The sequence below is a fragment of the Salminus brasiliensis genome, chromosome 13 (assembly GCF_030463535.1).
Source record: "Salminus brasiliensis chromosome 13, fSalBra1.hap2, whole genome shotgun sequence".
NCBI lineage: Eukaryota > Metazoa > Chordata > Actinopteri > Characiformes > Bryconidae > Salminus > Salminus brasiliensis.
The window spans coordinates 27,303,636-27,317,032 of record NC_132890.1 but is presented as its reverse complement, the minus strand read 5'-3'; the positions used below and the strand labels follow the sequence as shown (position 1 = coordinate 27,317,032).

The 13,397-nt window shown below is 38.7% G+C and overlaps 1 protein-coding gene across 5 annotated transcripts in view; it reads right to left on the bottom strand.

Moving 5' to 3' along the window:
* The window catches only part of LOC140575157 (protein mono-ADP-ribosyltransferase PARP6), a 31,630-nt gene extending 18,723 nt beyond the window's left edge, over positions 1-12,907 (bottom strand). For 2 of the 5 annotated variants that reach the window (XM_072695345.1, XM_072695348.1), the window contains exons 1-8: positions 12,582-12,904; positions 6,251-6,388; positions 5,743-5,820; positions 2,523-2,617; positions 2,145-2,205; positions 1,927-2,017; positions 563-629; positions 223-372 (exon numbers count right to left, since the gene is read on the bottom strand). In XM_072695345.1, coding sequence (XP_072551446.1) covers positions 223-372; positions 563-629; positions 1,927-2,017; positions 2,145-2,205; positions 2,523-2,617; positions 5,743-5,820; positions 6,251-6,265 — 557 coding nt within the window. In that variant the 5' untranslated portion in view covers positions 6,266-6,388; positions 12,582-12,904. Of the gene's footprint in view, positions 1-222; positions 373-562; positions 630-1,926; positions 2,018-2,144; positions 2,206-2,522; positions 2,618-5,742; positions 5,842-6,250; positions 6,389-12,581 lie in introns of those variants that run through there. The other 3 variants (XM_072695349.1, XM_072695346.1, XM_072695344.1) reach the window with 3 other exon arrangements.
* Between the last annotated feature and the right edge of the window lie 490 nt (positions 12,908-13,397).

Genomic DNA, 13,397 nt, shown 5'->3' with positions numbered 1-13,397 from the left:
CAACTCAATGACTTTCTTTACATCTGAACGATTTATGCAAAAACTTGCTTAGTGCTTTGACTCTTTTTAGATGCTACTCTAATTACATAGTATCCTAACTGTAGCCTGATCAACAGAAACGCAACCCAATCGCAGGCTTGTGAATTAAAAACCCTTAGCCCCACTAGTCTCACAGTGGAAATGTGACTAAAGGCAATAAGGAAGTAGAAATGACTGTCATACTTAGGGATGGGGGAGAAGATGCTGAGGCCCGCACGGAACTTCTTAATGGTCCCTCCAGCCTTGAACCAGCTGTGCCTCTTCTCCTGCTGGGCTTTAAGGAACTCATTACTCAGATGTTTCCACTGCTGGGAGGTGAACGTGCTCAGGATCCTGGTGGAAAAGACAGCAGTCGAAAAAAAACTTTTCACTCCGCTCAGCAAGAGTCTTTAAGTTGTGGTAAGGTGGTGAGGGAAAGCTGATTCTGCCATTTTAAGAGTCACAAAGCTTTCTGCTATTTATACTGTCTTTGTACTGTCAAACACGCACCCAAAAATACATTACAAAAACCTGAAAGACTCACTTCTTCAGCTGAAGTCCAAGGCTGAATCCATCCTTGTTGGAGGGCTGAAACACTTCCACTGATGGTTCTGTGACAGAAAATAGTAATAAAGTCACATTTCTGATGATGATAATAGTATAAAAAACAGAAATACCAACAACAGAAAAGTGCATTTCCTGAAGGTTGTGCAGCTTAAGTGGATCCCACTTCCAGACAACTACAAGGCTGTTGCTATGTTGTCACTAGAGTAAAACAGTTTTTTCTAGCTAGTTGCTATGGTATATCAGGTGATTGCTATAGGGTTCTGAGGTAGCTTAGTAGGTACACTAAATACAAAATACACCTCTTAATCACTGCATTTAAGTGTTTTATGCAGTCCCATTGACCCGGGTGTGTAAAAACAAGCGCCTAGCTATGCAATCTGCCTTTACAGACATGAGCTTACTGAATTCCAGCGTGGTACTGTAATAGGATGCCACCATGCCACCAAAAAGCCAGTTCATGAAATGTCTTCCCTTATAGATATTCCACCATCAACTGTGAGTTGTATTACTGAAAAGTGAAAGTGTTTAGCAACTACAGTAACTCAGCAGTGAAGTGGCAGACCATATAAAGTTAAAATAAGATTTCTAAGTTAAAATATATACAATATGATATTCATCACGATATATGTACTCACAGACTAAAAACAGAAAGTAGCAACAGATTCTTACAAACTACTGTTCAGATCCTCTTCCAGACTGACAGTGTTTTTTTAGTCAACATCTGCTGCCCTTCATCTAATTAAACCAGTCTAATTACACTGTTAGTAATGAAACCTGCAGCTGATCAGTGTTTATTAAGCACTATCAGTATCCTCAATATGCTCAGAAAAACATAAAATTATCACAATAACAAAATTTATCACGATACAATAAAATATAGTCATATTGCCCAGCTCTACCAGGAAAACGTTACCTGCCTGACTGCACCGTGCCAACTCTAAAGTTTAGTGGAGGAGGGTATAGTGCCATGGGGTTGTTTTTCAGGTGTTGGACAGGGGTGCACAGAGCAAGGGCATGGAGTTTTGGCGTGAGCAACTCAAGCAGCTTATATAACTATTTAATTAATCATAAACAAAGTAAAATGGTTGATTAATTGTGATATTGATTAGAGGTCATATCGCCCGGCACGGCCTCAAGGAGCGAAATAGTCAATTAAAAAAAAAAAAAACACACACACACACACACACACACACACACACACACACACACACACACACACACACACACCTTAGAAAGTCAGAACCAGCAAAACATTTGGATTTCTCTGGATAGAAAAAAAAATTGAAAGCAAACACCCACCCACCCACAAACACACAAACAAACACACACACTCCTAATTACCTGGTCCGTCCAAGTATTGCGAGAGGGAGAAGCGGAGTCGGAGGATGATGGGCTCTGTTCGTATGACCTTCCAGGCTGTGGCCACTTCCTCCTACAAACAAAGCAATACACACCACAACAATTACTTCTAATCCCAAACGCCACTGAAGAATTGAGTGCTTATGTGCAGATCGCCATTTAACTTGTGTATACAGGGCACAAAAGGAGACCGTACGCACATCCAAAAAACTGATGTTGATGTGAAGGTCAATATCCACATCATCAATAGTTCCATACTCTCTGTTGAAAACAGGAACAAAAAGACAACTGATTTCATGTTGGCAAAGAGTCTTTCTCTGTATGAAGAGCAGTTCTGAACCTAAATAAAGGTACGACAGGTTTTTGTTTTCAAGCTAATGTGAAAAGCACATTTGAAAAACTATTTGGCGCAAAGACGCTTTAAGTGCTGACATTACAACAAGAGGTTAACTTGAAAATGCTTTTGTACTATTCCCCTGCTAGGTCTTTGGAAAACTAGGTGTCCCCAAACTTATGACAAGTGGAGTAGATAAGCTAATGTGAAACTATATGGACCACAAATAATAGCTGTACAGTACCTGATAGACACAGCACTCTCTGTGTAAATGTCTTTCACAGCCTCAATGTCTGCATCCAGCTGGGGGTGCCGGTACAGATCAGCTGCACAGCTGCCCTGCAGGAGGAGGCAAACACACAACTCTTAACACAGCTCTCACCTTCAGACTGCTGCATTCAACATCAGCTCCGCTACAGAGGTCTCAGTGTCCTGTAATGACCCTCCCAGCAGTGCCAGCACTTTTCTGGAATAATGTTTAGTCAGACAGTTGTTAAAATAATGCACATCAGCATATTTTGACTGGTGGAAATGCTCCAAATGTATTGTAATAAAAGAATCTTTTTAAACTGATTTCCATTAAAAGTTAAAGTGTTGTCCTTTCATTGTGAAGTTGGCGACATTTTGGAGACAAACGTTTGTGTTGTGACGGTTATGACATTTTTGACAAAATGACAAAATTAAAAAAATTGCATATTGTTGCACAAGTTGACTTTCAACTGATTGAAAACATGTCTGCAGTCTCAATACAACAAATATTGGTATTGTAACATTAGTATTGAATATTATTGACAGTAATACCATTATTAGTCGTATTTATTAACATTTTAATTAGTAGAATTTAAGCACACTATATGAACAAAAGTACTGGGACACCTACACAAGACACCTACAGGAGTTTTAATAACATCCCATTCTAAATCCAAAGGCATTATTAAGGAATCGCTTCCCTTTTGTAGCTCTAACAGTAGGAGCTCTGAGGTTATTGAGTCAGCAGATTGTTGTTAACTTTCATATTCTATGCATTGAGCTCAGAGCTCTGCGACTCCGCTCTGTAACTTTACGTGGTCTGACACTTTACTGCAGAGTTGCTGAGGTTCCTACATTTTTCAATAATAACACACACAGCTGATGGTGGAATATCTAGCAGTGAAGAAATTTCACCAGCTGACTTGTTGCAACAGTGGCATCCTATTACAGTACCATGCTGGAATTCAGTAAGCCACCTGTTCTTTCACTAATGTGTGTATTGGCAGACTGCAGGACTAGGTGCCTAATTCACATTCATTGTGAACATTGGTCCTCAGACATACAAACATGTTCAATCCTCTTCCAAACCCCTCTCTAATATTTATTATATAACACTTTTTTTTAGGAAAATCTGACTCAGAGATAAGGAGTTATTATCCTGTATGTTATCATGGGATTTTAAATCATGAGAGCCACTACAGTGAAAAATAAAGGGCAACTAATCATTCTCCTGTTTATGTTTGAACATGGGCTTATGTATACTGCATCAGAACAGATGAAGAGCTGACATTAAAACATGGAAGAGTATAAATAAAGACTGTGGCTAGAACAGCCATACATAAAGAACGGATGATTGAGGATGTTTACAGATAATGACGCTGACCTTATTTACATGTATATGCTGTCTGACAGGTATTTTTCCATTTTGTAGACATTCTTATACAGAGCAACATACAATTCAAATCTTTTAGAAATTTGAAATTTAATTAAATCAGGTTTATTGTCACATGAACACAGGTGTAAAGGTGAGTAAAAACTATAAAATGTAAAAAACAGGATGTATACACATATGCATACACTATACATGCAATAGCACTGTTCAAATGTTCAAATATATATTAGTATAAGTTACATATGCAGTGTGAAGAGAACAGTATAGTCAGGGTATTGTCAGAGTGCCATGTATAACAACTGGGAAAAACTGGGTAGCTTCAGTCCCAAACAACAAATGTAACAAATGAAATGTTTTGACGTCTCTATACATAAATATAAAGTTCACATCCTCTACAGAGAGCATTCCTCTGTTCCTTTTAATACACAATTACAGTTTATTTTGATGCTACACGGCACATTTTAGATGATTTTTTTTTTTTTTACATGTTCAGTTCATCAAATAAAATGAAAACGGTCCAAATCGGCAAAATAAAATTAAAGTAAACATATTACATAAACCTTGGCTTATGACTGAAAACATGAATTACCATTTACATTTACATCTGTGCTTCAGATCTACTGGTCAGATTACTGGTGAGCCTTTCTATCCTTTAAATATTACTCAGAACTAGGCTAGTTTCTCAAACATGTACAGGGTACAGGGTTTTTCTATTTGTGCAAATTACTTTCCTATAAAACAACAACTCTTTCACAATTAGTCACTCTACCATCTTAGATCATCAACACTTTATTTTTGGGAACACAAATTTAGTATTTATTACATTTTTGTTCTTTGTTCAACTGTTCATTATGCATTCATCTTTATTAATTGCAATGTTTATTGGTACATAATTATATTGGCCTGTTATGTGGAGATCACAAATAATTGTTAATATCCCACATTATATAGTTAAGCAAATTCATGAGCATGACATTTTACTATTGGCATTACACTTATTCTTGCACGTTTAAATAGTGCCAGGTTTGTTGATTGATATAGATAGAGTTTAGTGAGTTAAAATGAGTTTAATTAGTCACTAACATATCAATAAGTTCTGCTAATGAGTTATTTAGAAACTAAAAAGTAGTGAATAAGTATTTAAAGAACTACTCATGGTACTTCAAAACCCAAATCTCAAATAAATCAGTATGAGTTCCATAGGCAAGTTCAGTTTATCAACATCTTAACTAACATCAGCCCGGCTTGCATGTTGTTTTATGGACATTTCAGATGCTATGGGTATTACTCATCACTAATTAGAGACTAAAGCGTTTAATGAGCATTATTACAACTAATAATGCAGCTATAGTGTTTTTAATTTATGTAAAGGTACTTCTAAATGTGCACCTATAAAGGTCATAATGAATAAGGATTAATGTATAGTGAATTCACCATTTATAAATGTCTAATTCAGGTTTTACTGAACAAAGAACAAGACCATAAAAATGTGTGTAACTTAATAAATGTGTAACCAATATTACACTTTTAATCTTCTTTATTATCACGGTATAAATATATGTACAACATATTTACAGATATTTATTTAATACCACTTATTAAACCCAATTCATAACTCAAGTTATTCATCCATTAAACATACATATGTTAAAGTCATCACACTTTGGTACCACAACAAGGAAACCAACATGACTGTATTAAATGGCCAATATTAGCACTGTTGCTAGTGATACTCTGGGACTACAATATCAAACACTACCCACATTTAAAAGTAATTCTAATCTAATTAACTTCACTGGTAGTTTTGCTTTGTGTAGTTTACCTGAATTCCATACATGAACTGCTCCGGCTCGTTCTCCCCATCTGATTCCTCATCCGTCCAGCACTGACCTTTGATGTCCTGTGGAAAACATCCAGCCATTTTAAAGACGAGTCTCAAACGTCCTCATAACTTAACCAGCAGTAATGTCTTAATGCCCCTAAATGGTCCCTTGTCGAGTATGAAGTTGAATGTGAGCTGAGAGCCGGTCGACCTACACCAAGAGAGCTGTGTGCTGTAATAACTGGAGAGGAGCTAAGCCGTCTATTTGTTTCCTCCAGAACTGTCAGTTATTGTTATTTCTTCCAGACAACACAGTCTTCACACACTTATCCTTTAAAGCAGCTCCCTGAAGAGTCCGTCTGGACTTTCAAAGGCAACAGACAGCTCATTTATATATTTAACTACAAAGCAGCTACCACCTAGCAGGGACTAACGCAGCTCGTTCTCTGTGAAGAGAATTCAGAGAGTTCTCAGTGTTCTGTGAGGATAACTGAAGATGCAGTCTTACCATTGGATCCGTCATTTACAGAGGCAGCTCTGACAGGGTTAGACTGTTCCCATCCATTTCACATCAAAACCCAAAGCCAAAGAACGCACTGCTCAGGTGGAGCTATGAACTCTGCGCCTTCCTCTGCTTTCCAAATGACTGCAGAAAACAGAACAAACAGATAAAAGACCATGAAATTACTATATATAATTATGTTTCTGCTAATTTAATAACAGTATCAACACTCATTCTACCAAACGGATGTCATTTGCGTACACAATTTGTAAGGAGATGCATTAAGCTCAAAAAGTGTGTTCAAGTGTTCTTGTTAACATGATATAGATCTATAAAAGACTATAAAAGAAGATTCTTTAAGCATAACATACTGTCTTTTTACTGTCATTTTTCACTAGTACAAAAGCATTTTCACGTGTCTGTATAGACCATCATAACATATGCATCTAAAATATAACATATTAGATTAGATTAGATTTAATATAAAATATTTCATATTTCATATATATCAAAATGCACTATGCAGAATTATTTTCAGCATTTGTGAGGATGGTAAGTGTTTATATGTCTTGTCACTTCCAGCAAGAACAAACTCTAGGACTGGAAACTGTATTGAGTGTCTTAATGTAAATACATTTAATGTATATTTTAGTACATTTAGTACATTTACATAGTGTAGAAAAATAATGCTCTTATAATGCTTATTAAATGTGTATTAATTTCACTGTAAGTTTACAGTGTGCAAAATATACACAGGTATAAATACATATACAGTAATGTGTTTAATGTATACCAATGTTTACTTAAAATAGGTCAATTTTAACATAGTTAAGAATACTTTACACAGTTAAAGTTATGATTTTCTTCTTTTTCTGTACAACTAAAGTAAAACAAATACAAAAATAGTTTAGTTAGTTTAGCACTCATCAAGTGCACTGATCATTAATGTGGCTACAAGTACACATTAATGCTCCATTGGATAGTAAAGTTTAGTATACTAGAGTCTACTTTTTCACAAGGGTTCAGCTCCCAGTTCCTAAAAAACACTAAAGTCAAATCACTTTGTGCATGTCTGTGTGTAGTGGTACACACTCTGGATTGATATGCGTTGTTGTTTGTTGACTACTTATGTGAAATAACTGGTTTATAGTGGGTGAATGTGCTGTGAATCTGCAATTTAGCGTTTTCCTCATCCCAGTCCTGAATGCGCATTTCAGTGCTGGTTTAAAAACAAAGAAAGGCGTGCAGTTCTCCCGCTGGTAAAACAGTGTTTCTGAGTTATTTAATAGTTTCAGATATTATGTTACGTTTTCATGTTTCACTGTAAAATAGATCCACACTGCAGACTCCAAACTCTTTTATTTACCTCCTGACAACGACTACACTGCTGCCGTCTGTTAGTGGTGTCTTGAGGACACCAGATGGCGCTCTGAACACATAAAGACAAAAACAAAAGACTTGAAACTGGATTTGTATTAATCTACATTAGACCTGATCCATGAAAATATGCCTGGATCCGCCTCAATCCTCATCCACTGGATCGTATCAGGACACACACACCCCCCCCCACACACACACACTCTGCATCTTTAACTGGCAAGAAGTTACGTTTGATATGGTTTATGTGATTAGACCCAAAATAAAAATTTTATGTTGAGTAGAAATGGTGGTACATCATACCACATCTTAAAATAAATACCTCTTGATTTTTTTAAAAAAAGGTTCTTCACACCCTGGTTCTTTGTATGCCATCGCTCCAATGAATGCTTTTAGCACCATTATTTTTAAGAGTATAGACTGAAAAACTGTGTGTTCTTGGCGGTGGAGTGGAAACAAATGAGTTGACCTCAATTTCCATGCGACTGAACCTGATAGCAAAGCTATCTGAACCCTCCATTTCCATTTCAAATCAGTATTTCAGCCCCCAAAGCGTTTGTCTCTTCTCTGCCTAATCACACCACTTTATAATCGCTCTCTTTCTGTCCTCTTAATCACCGACTCACCACCTTGTGGAGATGTATCCTAGCAACAGACATCGCTGGCTTGTATCACCGTTTCATGAATCATGACGAAGTGCGTGGGGGAGCGTGTGTTTGTGTGTGTAGCTGTGTTCTGACTAGGTGTTATTCAATCTATAATATTTTACATGAATTTCATTAAATTCCTAATTCCTATAAAGGGCTTAAAAGCAACGGTACATTTTACTGTGTGACCTATAGAAACACACAGCACTAGCATGTAACTCCTTCGATGTCAGTGGTTACGTCATTAGTTTGTGTCGTGAGATCATGTAGCCAATGGACTTAACCCTTCAAAGGCACCCATTTTCAGCAGAATTAAATCATAAAGACGTAAAGAGTCTAAGATGTCAATTAGTGTTGGTGTAAGTGAGCATACACTGGTGTAAAACGCTACACTACAGAAAAAACCTGGTGCTGGTCTACAAAGCCAAGAATGGAGCACCCCTCCATACTTGATGGCAATAGTCAAATGCCAATCAGTACCAATAGGCCTTCCAGCTTCAATTATGACTCGGCTAGACCCACGACCCACTAAGATCCACAGAAGACAAGCATCCAGGCTTTTTTTTGTCGTGGCACCGAAGTGATGGAATGACTTGGGTGTCCGAACAGCAGAGTCACAGACTGATGACCCACCTCTTCCAAGAGTACTTAGGCAGTAAGTGTAGTGTGTGTTGCGTGTTGTGGTCTCCATACTAACTTTTGTTTTTAGCAGCATCTGAGCTTAGAGGTATATTTTGGATTCTAGCTTTTACTAATTAGCATAGGGTATTTTGTGAGTAAACAGTGAAGCACTTTTGTAAGGCGCTCTGGATAAGAGCCTATGTTAAATGCCTTAAATGTAAATGTAAACTTAATGAATGGAACCAGATGTCTCTAAAGGCTCCATCACAACATTATATGAAATGGTTATAAATATGCTGCCTGAAACACTGCTTTTACCATAGTAAAGAGACGCTCTGGCCTATTGTTTTTCTAAATTCTTAATCTTGAGTTATGCAGAAATTCAGTCTTAGCATATCAGACATATTAGGTAAGCTAATTATCACATTATTCTTCTTTTTTGATTATGTTATGGGCTATTATGTTATCACTTATCAATTATAATAATACTCATGACTGAGGATTTGGAGTGATTCATAATGGGATTCATAATATAAGAGAATAATAATATTAGCACTGTTTATTGGTTTCTTAAGTTTTTTTATTGATAATTAACTGAGTATGTTGCCTTCACAGCATTTGCTTGTGCTACCGATTAATAATCACTACAGTTCCATATTAATATTGTCAGAGCTCTCATATTAATGCTGCATTTCTAAGCACCTGGACAACCATAACAAACATAACAACCACCCGCTGTTTAGGGTGGTACGTAACAGCAGGGTTAGTGGGATAACTAGTGTTTAAACTGGAATTAAAGTAATATCATGGTAAGATGAGAGTAGGAAAATACTATTGGCAAGGTTCTTGGTTTGACCTTCAGTGTTACTCTAATCTTCCCTGAACTCAGTATTCTGCTGTCAATACAGTCCATAATTAAAGCAACCGCATTCAATAAGTACAAATACACTTACATGCTTGCTTAAATTAATCAAGTGTAAACTCGATTCATTCATTAAACTACTTTGAATCTAAATGATTTAGAAATGCAGATCTCTTGCCTATACTGTTACAATATAGGGGTAGTTTGCTGATGGTCATACAGCAGCAACACATATATTTATGTGGTGTATTCAGAATTGTTCTTTTTTAGGAGTGTAATGGCCACTGAGCTAGTTAGTACAGCCTGTAGTGTGTTACGTAAGCAGCAAGTTGGTGTAAACACACATACACACACAGACACACACACACAGGGCTATCCACCAAGAAGTTAAATATTGATGTTAAAAGTTCAGTGAAATACTTTACCATTTGAGAATGTCTTCTGGGCTTGGCACTCCCAAGGGAGTCCAAAATGTGTGGGTTAATATGGATCATTTGAGCAAAATCATTCAGCATCATCTTGCCAACCAGTCAGTAAAGCGAGTGTCTCTAACCCGTTTGAAAAAAATGAAAAAATTATATATATATATATATATATATATATTATAGTACTTTTCAAAATGAAAGTAATATGAACACCACGATCAGCTCCATTCACTCCCATTCATTGAGGACTCGCTTGCAAGCTCCCTCTGGCGTTTTGCAGGAAGTGGCCTGGCTCTTTATAAACCGGCTCTGGCAATATCACCCACATCCGATGACTTACAGATTAGGGTATTCCGGGATGCTTGTGCGCGTGTGAAATAATCATATATACCCTAAAGGCATGTACTATGTTCCCCCTGTACCGTGACAAATACATGTTTCATAACACCCTTATTCTTTTGTGTTTTCATTTCATTTGAACCCAATTTTCTCTACAATTTAGTAAATGTTCAATTTAGCTAGAACTTCCCCATCACACAATGCTACAAGTGCGGGGAGGGTGAAGGCCAGCACCTGCTTCTGGTGGTTGGTGTGGCGCAACAGATAACACCACTACCTGCCAGTGATCTACCACACCATGTGGGAGACTGGGGTTCGATTCCCAGTCTGGGTGACTATGCTGCGCTGCACTAATAAAAGTCCTTGGGCAAGACTCCTAACACTACACTGGCCCTCATCTGTAATACCTTGGAGGATTGTAAGTCGCTCTGGATAAGAGCGTCAGCTAAATGCCAGAAATGTAAAATGTAAATGCTTCTTCTGAGTTGAAAGTTGAAACCCACCAATCACATCTTTTCAAAACTACTGCAGAATCATCACTGGACTGCTTAACGCACTTACAGGGGAACACTAACTGCTCATCCTGTTACATTAGTTAACACACTGACCAGCATCACACAGAGAGAAGGGGTAGAGAGAAGGCCAGTTATGCTCTCTGGGACTCCCATGCATGGATGACTGTGGCATCAGAGGGGATCAATCTGGCGATCTCCATTTTCCCTTCATCCTTAGCCTCTCTTCAGATCTGAGACATCTTCCTCCAATCGTACAGCTCCTTACATGTGACCTCACCAAAGCCTAGCTGTGAATTCATCATGCTACATTTGTTTACTGTAAGGATGAGTTTCAATCCCATTCTGTTCCAGACCTACAAACCTACTATATGTCCAAAGGTTTGTAGACACCAGGCCATCCAAGGTTTCTTCTGAAATGATGGGTATTAACAGGAAGTGAATGCTTCTTTGATGCAGTACAAGCATCTACTCATCTATGAAGGCTTTACACTCACATGTTGTGAGGACTGGACTGCATTCAGCCACAAAAGCCTTAGTGAAGATAGGTACTGATGTTGGAGGATGAGTTCTGGATCGAAATGCCATTCAAGTTCATCCCAAAGGTACCAAATCCAGAGAACGCAGTTCCACCACCCAACTGTATACCCCCTTAGCCGGCGCTTGTCATCGGACATGCTGACCTTAGGCTCATAAACAGCTGCATAACAGAAAATACAATTACACTATATGACCAAAGGTTTGTGGACACTAGCTCATCTGATGTTTGTTCTGAAATCAAGGGCATTAACAGGGAGTGTATCCCCATTTTGCTGCAGTACAAGCCTCTACTCTTCGGGGAAGGCTTTACACTAAATGCTGGAACATTCCTGTGAGGTCTGGATTGCATTCAGCCACAAAAGCTCTAGTGAGGTCAGGTACTGATGTTCAATCACAAACGCTACTTCACCGGATCCACCAACGCCTAACCTTGGGAGGCTTTATACCCCTCTAATCAACAATTGGCATTGGACATGCTGACCTTACGCTTATGCACATCTGCTCCAGAGCATCCCATTATACGCTCCATGCTTTTCTATAGACATTATACAAGCACAACTGAACTCAGCAATTGATGCATCTAAACTGACCAACTAAAAGGGGTGTCTGAATACTTTTGGACACGCAGTGTGTGCTGATTTTCCACACAGGTTTCATAACCCAACGCCAACCCACTGCCAAACCTCCATTACATTCTCTCCATCCTCTCACCTATCTCCTAACACCCCCTCCCCTTCCCTCCCCTCCCCTCCTCGTCCCCCTTCTGGACCAGCTCTGTTTTAGCCACCAACAACAACGCACGCACACACACACAAACACACACACACACACACACACACACACAACCACCCCCACGACGCCCCCAGATTCGTGTCACATTCCGATACAGTCCCAGACTTGACCTTTCCCTTCTTAAAACCCGAGCTAGAAAACACAGGTGCCAGCATCCACCCCTCCCCCACCTCCTCTCCTCCTCCTCTCCTCCTCCCTCATCCTTCACTCTCTCTCTCTTACCTTGGCGAAAGATGGAGGGAGAAGGAGATGCAGTCCCTCGCTCGCGACACTGTCCTCCTTGCCTTCTGCGATGGCTTCCCTCTCCTGAGCTTTACGATGATGCTTCAGATTCACATTCGGTTCATACAGAGAATAATACTATTTAATTAAAACACGAAGGATAAAATGTCCATTTTTAAAGGTGTCTTTTTCCCCTGCACCCCCTGTTTCCTCTGCTCTCGCTCCCTCGCGCGCTCAGCTGTGTGTGTTTATCTATTGCAGATCTGGCTGCTCGCGCTGCTTGCCTTTATTTTTTGCCTGACAACACAGAGCGAGCCGCGCATGCGCTGTACGAAGCAGCAGCCGGGGTCATGTGACACACAGCTGACTGGATTGCCTCGCTGGCCGAGAGGGAAATAATGATGCTATATGATGGTGTAGAAATTCATTAATTTATTTTTAATGTATTATCCTCATTCTGTTATGTTATACAATGTAATACAAAATATTACATTAATGTTTAATGATTTAAAAATAAATGATCATTAAAGAATTTTTTTTTTTTCCCTGCTAACGACTTTATTCAAGGTGGTTAAACCGGGCATACCAGTTTAGTTGACCAACATGGTATTTTTGGTCAAGCTTTGGTCTACCAACGCGACTAGCCAAACCAAACAGGTCTTCCAGTTGACCATCTTGAACACATTTGTCTAGCAGTATGATCAAGCTGGTGCACCATCTTAACTAGCTTGACCAAGCTGTTCAACCAGTTTGACCAGTCTGGCCTACGTGATTGACCAGCTTGACCAAGCCGGGTTTTCCAGGATAACCGTTTAA